At 48.5% G+C, this 19,954-nt stretch overlaps 1 protein-coding gene across 9 annotated transcripts in view; it reads right to left on the bottom strand.

Moving 5' to 3' along the window:
- CORO2A (coronin 2A) overlaps positions 1-19,954 on the bottom strand; it is a 105,352-nt gene that overhangs the window by 6,661 nt on the left and 78,737 nt on the right. For 5 of the 9 annotated variants that reach the window (XM_057724607.1, XM_057724609.1, XM_057724613.1 and 2 more), the window contains 6 exons: positions 6,619-6,735; positions 4,101-4,250; positions 2,583-2,762; positions 1,735-1,851; positions 1,030-1,134; positions 263-359 (listed from right to left, as the gene is read on the bottom strand). In XM_057724607.1, coding sequence (XP_057580590.1) covers positions 263-359; positions 1,030-1,134; positions 1,735-1,851; positions 2,583-2,762; positions 4,101-4,250; positions 6,619-6,735 — 766 coding nt within the window. Of the gene's footprint in view, positions 1-262; positions 360-1,029; positions 1,135-1,734; positions 1,852-2,582; positions 2,763-2,847; positions 2,983-4,100; positions 4,251-6,618; positions 6,736-19,954 lie in introns of those variants that run through there. The other 4 variants (XR_009051560.1, XR_009051561.1, XM_057724608.1 and 1 more) reach the window with 3 other exon arrangements.

The following is a 19,954-nucleotide window of genomic DNA, read 5'->3' as shown; positions in this document are numbered from 1 at the left end:
CTAAAACACCTTCATCCTCTCCCTATGCCGTGCTCTGCTCCCCTTTTGGCTCCTTAAGTTTTGCCCCCTCCAGTAAGCCCTCCCTGACTTCTTCTTGTGTGCTCCCAGAGAACCTCCAGCATAGCCTGACCAGAGCTCCCATCAACTCAGAGTATTGACCTGCTGTCTCCCCTCCCGAATGGGGGGCCCTCTACGGTGGGGCCTGCATCTGACTCATCCCTGTCTCCCCAGGCCCCAAGTGGCCTCGCTGTCCCACACTCACCGATCCCCTTCTGTGGGTTATAGGAGCGGTATTCAGTCAGGTAGCTCAGGTGAGGTTTGTCAGCGCTGACCTCATAGTAGCGGATGTTCCCGTCTCCCTGTGGAGGGGAGGGTACCATTCAGAGCCCCCCACCTGGCCCCCACGGCCACTCAGCAGAAACCTGGAGATCACCATGGGTGAAGGGCTAGCAGAGCCACCTCACAGAAAGACATACCAGAGGACCGTCACCAAGGCAGCAGGGGCCCTCATTTTAACACTCAGTGCCTCAACCATGACCCAAAGCCTACCCAGGTGCAAGGCAGAGGCTCCCATCTGAGAGCTGCACACGAAGGTCAGAACTGGGGTGTCCTAAGACCATGCAGTGGGTCTCACCCTTGGGGCATTTCTGGTTGACACTGTCATAAAGACTGGGCAGGGAGGTGGATGCAGCAGCTCCTGGCATTGGTGGGTAGGGGCCAGGGATGCCAGGTACAGGACAGTCCTCCCCAGTGAAGACCCACACTGCCCCAGATTCGAAGGTGCCCCTGCTGAGAAACACCGACTGGTCCCTCTGTGTCTGGACCCAGAATTGGGTGTCCAGAGCCCTGGTCCCAGGTGTTCCTGTGGAGCCAGGAAGGTGGGAGAGGGGTGGGGGCTCACCACGGTGGGGGGAAAGTATCCAGCCACTCTTGCCTGTCCCTGCCCCTGCTCTGCGCCCCAAGGGCACTGGGCTGCTGTCTGGCCACCAGTGGGACCAGGCAGCCACCTCCCTCTCATGCCAGACTGACCTTCCCCACCACGTAGAGCATGTTGGTGTCTGCATCATAAAAGGGAAACAGCACGCCTGAGGAGCCATCGAGGTCCTCCTCTGTGAGAGGCACAGAGAGGTCATCCTGCAAGGGAAGGGAGACCAGGAAGGCCTGTGCGTTACTCATGGAAGCCCTGGGTGGTACTCTCTAAGATAAGAATTCCTGCCACAAGGTTGTGTGTGTGTGTGTGTGTGTGTGTGTGTGTGTATGAGAGAGAGAGAGAAAGAGAGGGAGAGAGCGACCACTTCCTCTTCCCTTGCTAGCATTTTGCCTTTAACGAATCACTTCTCATACACATGATGTCACTCCAGGCTTCCTCCTCCTGTTTTATTTTTACTGTAATGCAATGAGATTCAGGGAGATGCAGGGAGAGAGGAAGTGATCTGTAGAACTCCGGCCAAGTGCTCCTTGAAATCAATACTACTTGGCCTGCTTGCCCCCCACCCCCGTCCTGGTTCCAGACTCAGCCACCTCCCCTCCCCCACACCGAGGCTTCTCCTGGGTCCTGACCCCTCCCCATCCTTGAATGACAAGATGCACAAGGTGTGGGCGGGCGCCACCATCGGGCTGTCGGCATCTCCCTGGTTTTCATCAATCAATTCGGTCCGTGAGTGACTGTGTGAATGAACGAATAAAGCCAGCACTCAGCTGAGGAGTGCTGGTGAGGCTGCTTAGGAGACTCACCTGGTCCCACAGGGCCATCTGCCGGTTATTCCATCGGGATGTGCCCGTGGACAGCAGCTTCTTCAGGTTCCCCAGAAATAGCACCTTGTTGGCCCGGTGCCCCTTATAGTTGGCTTCCTGGAGGGACATGTGTGGTCAGGGACTCCCTGTCTTTTCTTAACGCTGCTGCTCCACCTGGAATGTCTTTTCTCATCCCAGCTCTGCCTGGAGAATCCTTCCAGAGACATCACCTCCAGGAAGTCTTCCTGGGTCTCTCCCATCCACATAAAGTCTCTCCCGCTATTTTTGTTGAGAGTTCGTTTTCTGAGCGAGGACAGAGGCAAACTTCGGCCCAGCCCCATGCTTTTGCTAAAAGATTATTATTGAGCATCCACTATATGCAAGGCACGGGGCTGGGTGGGCACTGTCACCTGGGTTATCTCATTGAACCCTCCCAGAGGAAGGTCTAATGGCCCATTGCTGCAGATGAGAAAATAGAGGCTCAGAGAGCAGAAAGTGCTTGTCTAAGGTCATACAGTGGATAACAGTGGTGCCCTGAGGTCTCTCGACCCCACGTCGTGCCTCTTGACAGAGGTGAGGCACACTGACAAGCTTTAGAGTTAGACTAGGTTAAAGTCCCAGCTTTCAATGTGGGCAAGTCCCTTAGCCTCTCTTCAGCCTCAGTTTCCTCACCTGAAAAATGAGTAGGACATTTTCTACACCTCCCAACAGATGGGGCTAACACGCGTGAAGGCTTGGCCAGACACCGACAGCATGACTGCCCTGTTCTCAGAAGCTGCCCTCCCCCCACACGCCCACTCCACTCCTCGCTCCTCCGACCCCGAGCCAGACCCCAGCCCAGCGCTGACCTGCAGGACGGCCTCTGCTCGGGGGTCGAGAACCCGAATCTTGCGGTCTTTACAGGCAGTGGCCAGCAGGCTGCCGTTGGTGTTGAAGGACATGGAGAGGATCACGTCTTGGTGACAGTTAATTGTCTTCACAGGGCTCATGATTACAGGCTCCTTTGTGTCCAGGTTCCAGACCATCACCTGCACAGCGGAGGGCTGGCTCTGAGCGCGGTGCCCCGCCCCCCGCCCCCCGCCCCGCCTGGGCCCCCACAGTCACGCGCCAGCCAGACCACAGTGGAACTCGGTATTCCCCGGAGGGAAGCTGCAGATGGCAGTCTGGCCAAGAGGCCTCGGGTGGGAGGATGAATCTGCTGGCTGAAGCTGCCACGTGGCAGGAGGGGGAGGCCAGGAGTCAGGCTGTCTGGCAGTGAAAAGAAAACACCATCTGCTTGGAGCAACGAGGACCCCAGGAGACCAGCTAGTCCAGGGGGTTTCAAACAGTCATTAGCAACAGTTTCCACCACACAGATAACAAGGGCGGCCATGTTCAGCTGCACAGGCTGTGCACTGCACAGCTCCAGGGCAACCCATTCCCGTAATCTTTAATGCGAATAGCGCCCTCTGGAGTTGTGTACAGATAAACTGTACAACTATAAGCAGTAGCACACCCTATATAAACAGATAATAGAACACTTCCGATCAGAGCAGGGTAAAGGCCCTCTCAACCACTCCCATCCCACACTTTTCCCCATCACAGAGGCCCCTGAGATGCCTCTGTAAAGCCCTACAGAGTTGTGAAGGGAAGTGTTTAAAAAGCTATGAACTCATTAACCTCATTTGTGTACAGACTGAGAAACTGAGGCCCAGAGAAGACAAGGGACGTTCCCAGGTCACACTGTAAGTCAGAGACTGACTGGGAATGAATGTAGGTGTCCTATACTGTGAGTTTTCCCAATCCACAGGGCCCACAGATTGCTAGCTTGGCAGTCAATGGAGCAGGGCGAGGCGTCTCTGGCCAGGGTCCAGCCCATCCCCTCCAGGAAGACTCATAGATTGAATAGTGTCCCTCCCTGCCCCGCCCCCCCACCCCCCCGCCCCCCCGCCCCCCCCGCCCCCCCCGCCGGCACCAAACTCATGTCTACCTGGAACCTCATAATGTGACCTTATTTGGAAATGGGGTCTTTGCAGATGTAATGAGTTACAATGAAGTCACACTGCATTTGGGTGGACCCTACATCCAATGACTGGTGTCCTTATAAGAAGAGGAGAGGACACATAGATACACAGAGAAGAAAGCAGAAGATGGAGGCAGACTGGAGTGATGCAGCTACAAATCGAGGAATGCTCGGAGCCACCAGAAGCGAGAAGAGGCACAGGAGGGCTCTTCCTTAGAGCCTTTGCAGAAAGCGTGGCCCTCCTAACACCTTGATTTTGGGTTTCTGGCCTCCAGAGCTACGTGAGAATGCATTTCTGTTGTCTTAACCCACCCAGTTTGGTCATAGGTCACGGTAGCCCCAACAAACTAATACACAGACCCACCTTATAGTCGTAGCCAGAGCTGAAGAGGATGTTGGCGGCCGTGGGGTGCCACTCCACCAGCCCCACCCTGCGGGCGTGGCCCACCAGCTCCTTCTTGTAGGCTGTGAGGTTCTTTGCCAGCAGCTGCTTGGGGATGTCCCAGATTTTAATCTGTCAGGGAAGACCCGGCCCAAGGGAAGTGTTAGCCGGGCTCACCTTGGCACCTCCACGACCCTGAGCACCCCACGACTGGCAGTGCTCAGCAGAAAGGCCAGGGGAATGCTCAGTGTATCTGCCTCTCACTCAGTGGAGAGGCAGCCGGAGCCCTTCAGACAGACAGGCGCTTTGCCAAGGGCCTCCAGCCCGAGCAGGGGCTGGAGATGAGCTCAGGCCTCTGGTAGTCTCTGCCATCCTCGGTGACCTGAGGCAGGGGGTGAGTGGATGGGCCACAGGCCTGATTCCCCGGCTGCACGTCAGAGAAAGTCTGCCTCTCAGCTGAGAATACCCCTCAAAGTACAGTGGTCTATCCCCTCCTGGTCTCAAAGGCTCAGGGTAGAGTTTTGAATGCCAGGAGGAAGGGTTTATGCTATATCCTCAGGGCACTAGGGAGTCAGCACAGTCTCTGGAGCAGGACAGGGCAGGGCCAACCCCTTCCGTTACAGGGGCCCCCTTGGATGGCCTGGAAGAGGAAGACTAAAGGCTAGAAGGCAGGCTTGGATGGGGTCACAGGCCTGTATTCCACAATGAGGGCCTGGGAGGAGGGGCTGGGCTTCCAGAGTACTGTTGTTGAGGATGGAAGTGGCTTACATGGTAGGAAGTAAGCTCCCCATCACAGAGGCAAACAAATGGAGGTACAGAGGGATGCTGCAGAGGGTGACAGAGCCCAGGCTGGTGTTGACTTAATGCTCCTTATTGTCCCACAGGGCTCTCAGGTCCCTATGTGGTTGTACGTCCTCTTTCCCTTAGAGATATATGGGCTTTCGCGTAGACTTTGCTTTTACTTCAGCATTTATTTCCTGGTCTTCTTGGATTTAAAACCAGAAAGCCAACCTCATGATAGTCCCAGGCTCCAGACAGATGGCATCTGGTCAGGGCTGTTACCACACAGAACTGGACCTGGCTGGAGGACAGACTTTGGGCAGGTCTGTTTGGGAGACACAGACACCATTCCTCAGAGCTAGAGGGTCATCCCTGCCACGCCCAATAGTTGTGTCCACTCCTCCTGCCCCTGGGGTGCCTGGGAAGGGAGGGGGGATGAGGCTAGCTAGGAATTTACTAAAGACCTTGAAGGGAGCCTTCAAAGCAGGCCTGAAAGGGCAGGAATTCCAGGAGTGGACACAGAGTTAGACATTTTATATACTGTCAGAAGCCCCTACACTCATCTGAGACAAGGTCAGTTCTCACAGGACCCGGCTGCCCCTTTGGCAAAACCACGTTGGCAGACACTGTCCTTTATGTTCCTCAGCACCCCTTATATGGAAAATGACAAGTCCTCTTAGAATTTTCTACCTGCTTCTCTCAATGAACTGGTCTCTTTCCTTTGATCAGACAACGAGGGTTCTGCAATACATTCTATTTCCTTTTTTTCCTTTGCTGCCAGGCAGCTCCAAGCTAAGCCTGGAATTTAACAGCTGCAACCTTCCATAGTTAACTTCCTCCATCTGTGGCTGCTGCTCTTTAGGGAAGTGGACCAGCTCAGTGGAAATAGATTGGGCTCCGGAATCAAGCCTTAATTAGAAGTCTGGCTCTGTCTCCACAAACTGTGACTTTGGGCAAATTGCTGCACTTCTCAGATCCTCAGCTTCTCCATCAGAAAAACATCCTACCTAGTGGGGTTGCCAGGAAGATTGAGTGAAGTGATGTGTGTGATGACAGCCAGGAACACAATGGGCTCACAGTGAACGGTAACTATGACTTTTATCCTTATTTTAATCATCTGATCATATCTGTGTCTTCTGTTTTAAGCCACACCCACTGAGCTTTAGAAGGAGGCAGAGAAAGCATTATAAATAACACCAGACTTTGTGGGAGCAGGGACTATGATCCTCGTACAGTACAGGGGCTCAAAAAGTTGGTGGGACTGAAGCTTTGGGGATGGTTTTTGTGTCCACATTCATTTAATGCTCCCACTCTTATCCATTTAAATCTTCCCTCCCCACTATCTATGAGATTATGTGGCACAATACTTTCAGGCCACAGTAAAAATGCCCTTCACAGCATTTTATAGTTCCCCCAAAAGATGGGCTTTCCCACTGGGAAATGAATCTCATTGAATCTTCATTAGACGGTTGACAGCTATTATGCCCATTTCATAGATGGGGTGACTGAGGCCCATAGCGAGGAGGGGTGGTACCCCAAGTTCCACGGAGCCCAGAACTTCTCCGCAATCTAACTTACCCGCTTCGCACACAGTGACCTCACCTGGTGAAGGATGAAGGCGTCAGGAGCGTCAGAGCTGAGTCCAGACACCATTCCGTCTCCCTCTGCCCCAGTCCCACCCCTCCCGGGAAAGGGAACTGCCTCACGCACTGACACTCACCGTGGCATCTTCAGAACAGGAGGCAATCTCAAAATCATTGAAAGGGTTCCATTTGACGTCTAAGACATTCCCTCTGTGCCCGCACACCTTCGGGTAGTGGGGGTCCAACTTTCCCGTCTGTAAAACAGTACCCAGGAAGGTTGGGGAGGGGAGGGGCTAATTCCACTTTAGCATCTGGAGGGTCACTCAGGCAGCCAGCAATCACTGAATAGACAGGAACATGTATGGGGCAGAACTGGGGGTGAATCTAGGACTTACCACTAATCTCTGTGTGATCCTGGGGGAGTCATGGCACTTCTCTGAGCCTCAGCGACCTCCTCAGTAAAATGGAGGCAATAATAGGTATTTCAGAGCGTTGGTGTGAGGGTTGTAGGAGATGAGGTGTGAGAAGGGTCTAGCACAGTGCCTAGCACATGGTGGGTGCTCAATAAAAGGATGTTTCCCTTCATACACTGCTGGTGGGAATGCAAAAATGGTGCAGTCACTGTGGCAAACAGTCTGGCAGCTCCTTAAAAGGTTAAACAGAATTACTATATGACCCTGTAATTCTACTCCTAGGTGTAGCCCCAAGAGAAATAAAAACATAGGTCTAAAAAAAAACTTGTACACCAATGTTCACAGCGGCATTATTCATAATAGCCGAAAGGTGGAAACAACCCAAATGTCCGTCAATGGATAAATGGATATATAAAATGTAGTATATTCATATGATGGAATATTATTCAGCCAAAGAGGGGAATGAAGTACTGATACAGGCTACAAGGTGGGTGAACCTTGAAAGCATCATGATAAGTGAAAGAAGCCAGACATAAAAAGCCACATACTGCATGATTCCACTTAGATGATGTACCAGATGTGGTCTCACTGCTTGAGCAAATGAACACATCCTCTGGTACCTGGAATTCAGGACCCTGACTAATGCATATGAAACATCCAGAATAGGGGGAATTCCCTGGTGGTCCAGTGGTTAAGACCCTGTGCTTTCACTGCTGAGGGCTTGCGTTTGATCCCTGGTCAAGGAACTAAGATCCCACAAGCTGTGTGGTGCAGGGGCACAGGGGGTGGGGGTAAGAATCCAGACTAGGTAAATCCATAGAGACTGAAAGCAGATTAGTGGTTGCCTAGGGCTGCGGGTAGGGGGCTGGACAATGGGGAATGACTGCTTAATGGGTATGGGGTTTCTGGGGGTGATGAAATTATTTTCAAATTAGTAGTGATGGTTACACAACCATGTGAATATCTAAAACCCACTGAATTGTACACTTAAATGGTGAGTTTTATGGTATGTGAGTTATACTTCAATTAAAAAAAAAGGGCATTTCCTTCCCTTCCTCCCTTTCCTGCTGAGAATTCCTGTCTAGGTGCTGGGAGGACACAGGTTTCACAGCCCAGGGTACACAGCCCTGAAGCCGAGATTTCCTGGGTCATGGGACAGCTATACCAGTTCAACCACAGAAATTGGGAGCTGCCAGGGACCTACACTCTCCTTTTACACATCACACTGCATGGCCCTGGCAGTACAGGGCCCAGGACCAGACCCTCTGCCTCCCAACGCAGGCACTGCCCACATCTGCTACCCAACCTCAGGTGCTAGAGCCCACCCACCAGAAGGCTCCACTCTTATATTTAAGTGAGGGAGACAGCGGAGAAGAAAACTGGCCAACACCCACCCATGCACCAGATCTTTACGAGGAACCTAGGGGACAGGCCCTATGCGAGATGCTGGGTGAACACAAGATACAGTACTTGACCTCACTGAACTAACAGTCTCAGGATTTTTAAAAATGAATTTTCAAGAACAGAGTGAATTCAGGGAACACCCATGGTCTCTCCTTCCCGCACCTCCCCAACTCTGCAGAGACCCACTCTTATGGGAGGTCCTGCGACTGTGCCAAGGGAGATGAAGCAAAAACCAGTGATGGGGGACTTCCTAGGTGGCACAGTGGTTAAGAATCCATCTGCCAGTGCAGGAGACACGGGTTCGATCTCTGCTCCAGGAAGATTCCACATGCTGCGGAGCAACTAAGCCCGTGGGCCACAACTATTGAGCCTGCACTTTAGAGCCTGTGAGCCACAACTATTGAGCCCATGTGCCACAACTACTGAAGCCCATGTGCCTAAAGCCTGTGCTCTGCAACAAGAGAAGCCACGGCAATGAGGAGCCCGTGCACCACAACGAAGAGTAGCCCCCACTTGCTGCAACTAGACAAAGCCCGTATGCAGCAACGAAGACCCAACACAGCCAATAAATAAATAGATTTATAAAAACAAACAAACAAACAAACCAGTGATGGTCTCTGCCTTTGTTTAGCAAGGCTATGAAGTGGGCAGCTGCTGTGAGAACGGACACAGGACATCCCCGTCACCTCTGGCAAATTAGGAGACAGACAACCAAGCCTCCAGTTCGCAGGGGTTTTATGCATGCCTCTCAGCGGCTCTGCAAACAGGCCATGGTCCTGGGCTCCCCTTCGGAAATATTCTGCCCAATTCCGATCTCACCCCTTGGGAAAGGATCTTACCCCTCACTCTAGGCTGGACCCCTTTCTGGAGGGGGAACCCTATAAAGCACATTATTTGACAAATTGGAATGTGAATGGTAAAGTCTTGCTGCAACGTTAAACTGAGTGAATTTGACAATGTACTGTGGTTACGTAAAAGAATATTCCTATTTTTAGGAAACACACAAGTATTTAGGGATAAAGGGCAAAGATAGATGTAAATTACTCTCAAAGGGTTCAGAATAAAAGTACTTTCACATACACATTGAGAGAGAGAGAGAAAATAAAGACTTTGGATTTGTGTCATTTGATAATGCTGTGTGAGGAGGTGAGCAAAAGTTTCATTTCTTTCAGATGGTTCTGCCTCCTCTGTGGATGAAAAAAATGAGCCCCTGGGTGGGGAAGAGAGCAGCCAGGCAGCACCTGAGCCAGGGCCCTGGAAGGAGATCACTGTAGCTACGGGCCTGGCTCAGGTCTCTATGGGACCATCACTCCAGCCACCAGGCCATTCTGCACTTGCATAAAATGCAAATCATAATCTCTCCCTTGCAGGATTATGAGGGTAAAGTGACATATTGTACATGAAGAGCCAAACAGTGATGTCCTGTAGTAAGTGCTCAAATAAGAACTTTTATGATATGTGTACGCGTGTGTGCAAGCACATACGTGTGTATGTTAAAGCTGAGAAAAAAAAACTAGAAGGAAATGCACCAAAATTTTAACCATGGTTAATCATGGTGGGATAAATGGGTGTTTTTTTTTTTTAATCATCTGTGTTTTCAAAAATTTTTTCTAAACTATCTATAAGAACTGTCCATTTTGTAATAAAAAAGGTATTTAAGATAAAACTCCAGACTTTCTGAAAAGACAGGGTCCTTTCAGGGTTAGCCAAAAATTCCTAAGGGGCTCTGAGACCAGGAATGGTAAAAAACAGAGCAAAGCTCTCCTATCCTGCACCCGGGGCAGGCATTACTAATGGATCACAGACCCCTGCCTGGAGGAGGGACTTGCCCAGAGTCACCAGGAATGTGAGGGGCAGAGCTGGGCTGGGGCCCAGGGCTCTGGCTCTCAAGCGTGAGTCTATGGCATACTTACTGTGCCCTGAGGAAGCACCAGCCCTCTCTGAGTCACTGACCTGCCCTGCTTCCTGCACACAACCTTTCCCTTCTCTTGGATCATTTTCTGGATCAAAGGGCATGAGCAGCGCTGAGTCTTTTGCTATAGCACACCCAAGTGCTCTCAGGGCCTTGATCTCTGCGCTCTGTCCAATTTCTGCCCTGAAGGTTTCTTGGAAGAGCTGCCTGTGTGCTGGCCTTGGCTGATGGAGGCAATCTGCCCAGGAGCCCCATTCAGACTCCAGCCTCCAAGCTCTGCTGAGCCTCTGACTTGGAGGTGCCTGAGAGCCAGGCCTGGCTCTGATGGGCGCTCCTCCCAGGCCTCTAAGAGCAGAGGCCGCAGTCCCAGACAGAGTCTCTTCCTTCTCAGCAAACAAGGGAAGGCTGGTTCTCCCCAGAGGCCACAGGCTCTGTGCCTAAAAGGGTTTGTGTGGAGGACTGACATTAACAGACATTAGCCAGTCTGACGGGCTATTGACCGGGCTGCTAAAAGCCCGGTCAGGGCAGGGACATTTATAATCAGGAGGCCACTGCTGCCTTGCAGCCCATTAGGCCAGCAGTCAGCCAGGGACAGGCTGTGATTTATGGGGGTGCAGGCTCTAAATCAGAGGAGATCCACCTGCCCTGCTCGTAGACCCCAGGGAGCTGCTCAGCCTGGAGAGACACCACCTCTGAGTCTCTGAGGGGCCGCCCTGGGGCAGATGGAGTGGACGGGACTGTAGGATCCATAAGGCAGAGCCAGGTGGGTGGGGTACCTCAGTTGCCGGGATGGGAGAGGCTGCGGGGCTATTGTTGTGACCTCTAGGGCTCGCAGGGAGCCTGCTGTCCCCACAGCAGCAGCTCAGTCACAGCCTCAGGCGACCCTCCCCACAGCCCAGGTGGACGTGGGAGGCGGAAGCCGGCTGCACAGTGTGGAAGAGGCTAGGCAGGCAGGCCGATCTGGTTTCCTGGGTTTGAGTCCCTGCTACTGCACGTACTCTTGGGCGACCTAGGGCGAGTGACCTCAGCTCTCTGTGCCTCAGTTTCCTTATCTACAAAATGGCAACCGTAGTAGACTCTCACAGTGTAGGCATGAGGACTAAATGTGTTCCTACACATAAAGTGCTTAAGGCTCTGCCCCAGGAATTCCCTGGCAGCACAGTGGTTAGGACTTGGCGCTTTCCCTGCCAGGGCCTGGGTTTGATCCCGCAAGCCGTGCAGCACAGCCACATGAAAAAAATAAAAAGAAAGAAAAGAAAAAAAGACTGCCTGGTACATGGTAGGCGCTCAGGAAATTCACTAGCTTAAGTCCATCAGAGCTAATCACAATGACCCAGTCTTACTGCTGCTCAGCGTGTTTCAGGGGCCCAGGGGTGTACTTAGTGTGCCATGAAAAAAATAAAAAGAAAGAAAAGAAAAAAAGACTGCCTGGTACATGGTAGGCGCTCAGGAAATTCACTAGCTTAAGTCCATCAGAGCTAATCACAATGACCCAGTCTTACTGCTGCTCAGCGTGTTTCAGGGGCCCAGGGGTGTACTTAGTGTGCGGCCAGGCCTCCACAGGGGACTCCTACCACTTCCAACACAACTGATGGGCCATCGCTCCGGGGCGCCTTCAGTGAATAAACTGATGTCTTGATTGTATTCCCACTGATAGACTCAAGCACACTATCACCTCTATAAGGAACAGGTTTGCGAGTATTTTTCTTTAGGGACCATAATTTAGGGAGTCATTTATGTGCCAGGCCCTGTGTCAGGGGCTCTGCTCACAGCATTTGATTTACCTCCAACCACCCCAGGAAGAAGTACCAGGATCCCCACTGATAACGCAGAAGCTGGGGACCGGAAGAGTCGACAATCAGAGCTGCTCCATCCACGGCAGGACCGTGAGCCCTGGGCAAGCTGGCTCTCACTCTTGGTCTGCCTCTTGCCATCCTCACGGCATAGTTATCATCAGCACCACGCAGGCCTTTCACTGAGGACTTACTGTGTGCCAGGTCCTATGCTGTGTGCAAGGGGTGGCAGAAGATGAATTACTCATGGTCTGTGCCCTCCAGGAGCCACCAGTCTGTGGACGAGGCAGGATGTCGTGTACTCAGGGCTCAGAGAGAGAGGCCATAGACAGAAGAAAGGCCCTGGGGGATCAATCCAAGAAGGTTTCCTGGAGGAGGGGGCCTTTGAATTGGGCCTTAAAGAAAGGGAGACTTTGACCTGGCTAGGGTGAAGAGGAGGCATTTCAAGTCTGAAAGGCTGGGCCATAGGTAGGTTTTAAGCAGAGAGGGTCCTAAAGCAGACAGCAGGGAAGGTAGATTAACGGGTAGGATGGTAGAGGAGGCCAGACAAGAGAGGAGAGGCCGTGGGCCTGGAGACCGTCACCCTGCACAAAGAGAGATGCCCATGGAGAGATGGACAAGTGGACAGATGAGTCACGTCCTAACTACAGAGGGTGAGACCTAGCCAGAGGGCTGCCCAGAGGAGAGAGTGGAGCAGGGTAAAGATGACACGAGTGTTCCCTAATCCTGCAAAAAATCATGCTGCCAAAATGCAAATCATGTGCCCACGAGGACTTAGGGCAGAGTATCATTCCCCAGCCCTCCCCTCACACACACAGATGAGATGGGGAGGGTTCACCATGGAACCCCACACCCAGGGCTGGAAATGGTGAGCAGCAAAGGCTGTCTGGTAACCCCGCTCGGTCACCTCCAGAGATGGGGAGCTCACTTCCTCCCCAGCTGGTTCATTCCACTTTCAGACCGTGTTGAACCGTGAGAAAATGCTTCTTACTCGGAGCCTGATGTAGCCTCCCTGTGGCCCTCCCTGCTCCCCTCACTCTCCACTTCTGGTTCTAGCTCTGTCCTTTGGGACCCTATAGACACCCCCCGTACCCCCATCCCAGGCCAGCTCCTTGGATGTTTGAAGGCAGAGGACCCATTCCTTGAATATGTTCTTTTCCAGGCTGAACAGACCCCTAGAACTGGAAGAGACTTTCCCCCCCAAATAAAAAAACAAAAAACAGACTTGTCCACACCCTGCATTTCTAGAAGGGGAACCTAAGCGTGGAGGGAACAGGTGTATACTGTGGAAGGCTCTGAGGTTCAAAACAGCAGCTGGGATGGGGATGAAGGGCTTTGATGAGAAAGGCAGGACTTTGTGTGCAGGCAATAGGGGGGTCCTGGGATGTGTTTAGGCAAGGAGTGACATGGTCTGACACAGGCTTAAGAAAGGTCTGGCTGGCCTCTAAGAGCACAGCAGTGAGGTGCTCCCAGGCACCTGTTTGCCACGTGTCCATCTGGCCCCTCAAGCCCATGCCCTCCTCTGGCCTGGTCCACTCCCAGTGACGCAGGGCACCCCCCCAGGGCTCTGCCTGCTCTTGTTGGCATTCCTCGTGACCTCCGCACCTCATGGCAAAGTCCACCTCCCACCCTGATGGGGTGGGTCTGCTGTAGGCTGGGCGCCAGGGTCCAGAGCCCAACCTGGCATGTCCCCAGGCTCAGGGCGGGCCTGTCCCCAGACCTTCCCACTGTGCCTTTGTTCCCCAAGTACAGCCCTCGGTTGCCTAGGCTGCAAGTGCCACCCTGCAACGGGCTCACCCTGGGTCACAGAGTGTGAGAGGAAGGGACTGCAGAGTCACTCCCTTTGGGACACCTGACACCACCTGGGGCAGCCTGGCCCTTCTAACTCTCGTACACAGTGGTGAGGCCAGGCACCTTCCAATCCTGTGCTCCAATAAAGAAGTAGCTAGCTTGTCCCTTCTCTCCTTCCTTTACTGAAACTCTCTGTGCCTGGATGGGACTTAATCCCTGGTAACTGACAAGGAGCCAATGTAAACCAGAGCCAAATCTCAGGAGTGCAGGTCAGCTGAATGAGAGTGGGGCCCTAAGACCACGCCCAGGTCTGGGTCCTTACCCTTCCTGCTCAGGGTCCTTTAGGCAGTCGGCTCCCCGAGCCTCAGCATCCTCATCTGTGCAATGGGGCAATACTGCCTACAAAATGGGTTAATAAAGGGACAGCGGAAGCCCTGTCCCTGCTGACTGCAAGGAAGAGGGCCTGCAGGCCTGTCTGCCCAGCGAAGCGTTGCACAATGGTACCAACACGTGTGTCCTTCCCCTCTCTCAGCCTCTCCCTCCTGCTCCGCCACACTGGATGTGCTTACATAGGAAAATGCCAACCAAATGCAATGCATGGACCTTTCTGGATCCTGATTCAAACAAACCCAGTGCAAAGAGGCATTTACGAGGCAATCGAAGGCATTTTCACATAACAGGAAATCGGGTGGCACAGGAGATATTGTTGATGCTGTGATCCTAGCATTGTGGATATGTCAGAAAGTGTTACTAGTTTTTGGAATCGCAAACTGAACTTTGTGGGGGTAAATGACAAACTGTCCGAGATTGCTTTAAAAAAAAGTTCAGAGTGAAGTAAGTCAAAAAGAGAAGGACAAATACTGCATGCTAACGCATATAGGTGGAACCTAAAAAAGGGATACCGATGAACCCAGTGGCAGGGCAAGAATAAAGATGCAGATGTAGAGAATGGACTTGAGGACACGGAGGCAGAGGGGAGCTGGGAGGAAGTGAGAGAGTAGTATTGCCATATATACACCACCAAATGTAAAATAGATAGCTAGTGCGAAGCTGCTGCATAACACAGGCAGATCAACTCGATGATTAGTGATGACCTAGAGGGTGGGAGGAGGCTCAAGAGGGAGGGGATATGGGGATATATGTATAAATACAGCTGATTCACTTTGGTGTACAGCAGAAACTGGCACAACAGTGTAAAGCAATTATACTCCAATAAAGATCTGGAAAAACAAACAAACAAACAAAAAAACTTCAGAGGGGACCTCCCTGGCTGTCCAGTGGTTAAGACTTCTCATTCCAAATGCAGGGGGTTTGGGTTCAATCCTTGGTAGGGAAGCTGGGATCCCACATGCCTCTCGGCCAAAAAACAAAAACATAAAACAGAAGCAATATTGTAACAAATTCAATAAAGACTTTAAAAATGGTCCACATCAAAAAAAAAAAAAAAAAAGAATCTTAAGGGGACGGACGATGAAGCAAGAGTGGCAAAGTCTTCCAAATTTTAGAATCTGAGTTTGTCACGTTGTTTTTAACCTAGCTTTGCATCTGAAATGTTTTCATAGTGATAGCAAAGAACTAGAATAGAGCCTGGCTGCTGAAAATGTAGTTTGTAAACCAGCAGCATTGGTATCACCTGGGAGCAGAGACGCCAGATTTAGCAAATAAAAATAGAGGAAGCCTAGTAAAATTTGAATTTCAGATAAACAGCAAAGAACTTTTTAGAAGTAGCGTCCATGTAATATTTACTTATGCTATAAAATTATTTGCGAAAATATCTTGGCAGTTTCTTATAAAACTGAACATGTAATTACTTTATGATCCAGGGATTGCACTCCTAGGCATTTACCCCAGAAAAATGGAACTTACTTATGTTCACACAGAAACCTGTACACAAATGTTTACAGCAGCTTCATTCCTAGCAGCTCCAAACTGGAAACAGCCCAGGTGGCCCTCAACAGCGAAAGGTTTGACAAACTGCATACAACCACACCACGGAATACTACTCAGCAATGAAAAAGAATGAGCCATTCACACAACCACCTGGGTGACTCTCCAGAGATTTGTACTGAGTGAAAAACGTCAAGCCCCAAAGGCTGCATACTATATCATTCCATTTGTATGACATTCTTAAAATGACAAAAGTATAGAAACGGGGAATGGATTTGTTCAATCAATGAGAATTTATGAGCGCCAGCTGTGTGCCCACAAGGAGATCTATGGGTAAGCAAAGTACTGGTTCTCCCCACCTCCCCCCTCTGCAAGTACATTAGGTGGTGCTACCAGAAGTACACAAATGACTCTCATTCAAAGTGCTCAGGGCCTGGTATCCTAAGCAAGGAATGTGCTGTGGAATATGTCATAAAAAGGAGAGTGCTGTGACATTTGGGGCAGGGATAAAAAGTGGATATTCATGAACATGACACGTATTTCTGTTTACTTAGGTCATCTTCAAAATTAGTCTTTCAGTGATCCTCTGTGATTTTCTCCTATTAAGTCTTGCTTATTTATTCCTAGGTATTCACTCTTCTCTTATTCTACTGCAAATATTTACATTTTCTAAGCACTCTTGGTATGTAAAAATGCAATTCATTTTTGTATTCTGGTTTTTTATCCAGCTACCTTCCAAACATTCATTATTTTTCTAATAATTTGACTTTATGTTCTTTTGGTTTTCTACGTAGACAATCACATAAGTAAATAATGCAGTTTTACCTTTTCTTTTTCAATCTTTATACCTTTAAGTTATTTTTCTAATCTTACTGTGCAGGCCAGCACCTTTTATGCTTTTTTTTTTTGCCATACCACGTGGCTTGTGGGATCTTATTTCCCTGACCAAGGATTGAACCCAGGCCATGGCAGTGAACCGAGTCCTAACCACTGGACTGCCAGGGAATTCCCTAAAGGGATATTTCCCACCTTCCTTCTTTATGAATGATTGCACCATATTAACAAAGAGATCAAATGTCACCAATATCACCAATAATGGGACAAAATGACATGTGTTACATGACATAATGAACTGAGGATACAACATTGCTTAATATTCTTGCCAAAAACGTATAACATGAATCTGATCACGAGGAAACAACAGGACAAATCCAATTTTAGAAATGTCCTACAAAACAGCTGGCCTTTACTGCTTTAGAATGTCAATATCATGAAATAAAGTAGACTAAGAGATAAGACAACTAAATATAATGCATGATCCTCAGATTCTGGACCAGAAATGAAATTTTTATATACACACATATGGAGAGAAAGATATAAAAAAAAGATAAAAAGTAAAATTGGCAAAACGTTAAATACTGGTGAATCTAGGTGAAGGATAACGATTTATTCAACTATTTTTGCAAATATCCTATAGGTTTGAGATTCTTTCAAAACAAAAAGTTAAAAAAATTCTGTTTCCTATATGTTAGTGAAATTCCCTTTTCCTAGTTTTCAAAGAACTTTTATCATGAATGGGTATTGCACTCTGTGTCAAATGCCTTTTCTGCCTCTATGGAGATGACCATATGGTTTTTCTCCCTTCACTTGTCAACATAATAATTTACAGATTTACTAATATTAAACTACCCTTAGTTTCTAGAATAAATCCAACTTGGTCAGAATGTACAAGGATGAGTCAAAAATTACCTGCATGCTGGCTGTAGAATTTATAGACGTTTTAATATAACCAGAGTACGGATGATTTTTGTTTCACCCTCGTATCTTTTTCTAATTCACCACTAGATGTGATTAGCTAATAATTTTGCATTTATCTTCTTGAGTGATATTGACCTGTAATTTTTCTTTCTTCATCTGTTCCTGTCTGGTTTTGGAATCAAGGTTACACTGGCCTCAGAACAAGGAGGGGAACAGTCCTTCTTTTCCTATTCTCTGGAAGTGTTTGTAAAAGATTGGAATAATCAGTTCCTTGAAAGTTACATAGAAATTGCCCATAAAACCACATGAACCTAGTGTCATCTTTTCGTGTTTGTTTGTGTGAAATATGATATACTAAAAAGTGCGTAAAATGTAAATGTTCAGCTTAATGAACTGTTGGAAAATCATATAACTGCCATGAACTATCACTAGCACAAAGGAGACGCCCCGCTATGGAATACTTTCCAGTCATAACTCTCTCCCTCCCCCAGGGGCAAATTGTTACCCTGGCTATCCTCCTTTGCTTGCTTTTCCTAAAGATTTCCCTACCTAAGTATGCATCCCTTAAAGTATAGTTTAACTTAGTCTGTTTTAAACTTTAGGTAAACAGAATGACACTGTAATTTATTTTGTTTCTTCACTTAACATTGTCTTTATGATTCATCCATGTGGTGGTATGTGTCTATACGTTGATCCTTTTCATAATTGTGTATATTCCACACTATGGATATAACGTAATTTATTTATTCAATTCTCGGACGTTTGGGTTTTTGCAGTTTTGTGATAACATGAACAGTGCTCCCATGCATATTCTTAAGTGTGTGTGTGTTCAGGTGACAAAAGCACACAGTTTTGCATGGTAAAGACCTAGGGGTGGAATCTCTTCCTCTTTAATAGAAACTGTCACACTTTGTTTCAAAACACGTGTGCCAGTTTACCCTGCCACCAGAAGTGTCTGAGAGCTTACAGGCTCCATATCCTTATCACTCACTACTGTTAGAGTTTATATTTTTGCCAGTCTGGTGGGTTGCAGTGGTATCTCGCTGTGGTTTACTAATGAGGGTGAGCACTTTTTCAAATGTTAATAACCATTTGGATCTTCTCTGCTATGAGATACTTGTTCAGTGTTTTTTTTTTCCTTCCTAGCCCATTTTATACATTCAGGAAACGAGCTCTTTGTCATGATTACTGTGCAAGTATCCTTTCTCTCTCTATGGCTTGCCTTTTCCTTCTGAGATTTTAAGAGAGATTTTTATTATGCAATTTTTTAAAATAGTTACAGGATTGTTCAGGCTTTCTATTTCTACTTGAATCAGTACTGACAAGTTATATTTTTTTAAGGCATTTGTCCATATTGCCAATGTTCTCAAATATATTGTCTTAAAATTGCTCATATTAGTGTCTGGCAGTTTGAAGCCCTACTGATGTCGCCTTGTTGTTGTTGTTCTTGGTGTTATTTGCATCTTCTCTCTTTGATTCTTGACCATCTCTCCAGAGATTTGTCTCTCAGTCTTTTCTAGGAAGCAACTTTTGCCTCTTTTGATCCTCTTTAAGCAATCTTGGATTCTCTTTCACTGATTTCTGAACTTTATTACCTCCTGCCTCAAACTTTCTTTGGGTTTACTCTGTTTTTCTTTTTCTAACTTCTCAGGTTGAACGTTTAGTTGTTAATTTTAAGCCTAATACAAGGGTGAGTCAAAAATTATCTGCATCCTGGCTGTAGAATTTACAGAAGTTTTAATATAACCAGAGCGTGGATAATTTTTGACTCATTCTTGTATAAGCATTAGTGCCATAAATTTCCCTTGAAGCACCACTTTCCCTGCATCCCATAAGTTTGTGATTTATTTCATTCTCATTCATTTCCAAGTATTTTTAAATTTCCATGTTGATTTCTTCTTTGATCTAGAAGTTATTTAGAAAGCTGTTTTTAAATTTCTAAATGAATGGGAATTTAAAATTTATCTTTTGTTAATGACTTCTAACTTGATTGCATTGGGATCAGAAAACTTGATCTATGAGATTCCAATTTGTATTTGTGACTTTAACTTCCAAAGTCTTTGGGACTCTACGTCTGTTTGTTTTTTCAGCTGATGCTTACTCACGGGGGCTTACATACTCCGTGTTCTCAGTTTATGAATTTCCCTGATCTTCATCTGACGGAATCCTCTTCACAATGGACATGCTTTCCTCTGGAGAAACCTTCTAACTGCTTCTGCTGCAAACCAGAGGCACTACCAAGCCCAGATCCCTCTGGCCCCTTTAGAGATTCTGCCTCAAGGCAGAAATTCAGGGTTCTGAAAAGATCTGCTATTAAGCTAATCTATTTGAAACTGCCATTTTGGGGGTCAAAAGCTATTACATATCAGCAATTGCACATGGCCCAACTTACACTGTCAACATCTGCCTCCGGACAAGCCTGTTCTTCCTGTTCACCTGCTGCTTACCTCTCCTACTTAAATTTCCGCTCAAGGATTTTTTCCTTTCTTGGAGACAGGAGGTGGCTTTGGAGATT

Source organism: Hippopotamus amphibius, chromosome 2 (assembly GCF_030028045.1).
Source record: "Hippopotamus amphibius kiboko isolate mHipAmp2 chromosome 2, mHipAmp2.hap2, whole genome shotgun sequence".
NCBI lineage: Eukaryota > Metazoa > Chordata > Mammalia > Artiodactyla > Hippopotamidae > Hippopotamus > Hippopotamus amphibius.
The sequence above is the reverse complement of the archived record's forward strand: the minus strand, read 5'-3'. Positions and strand labels throughout refer to the sequence as shown.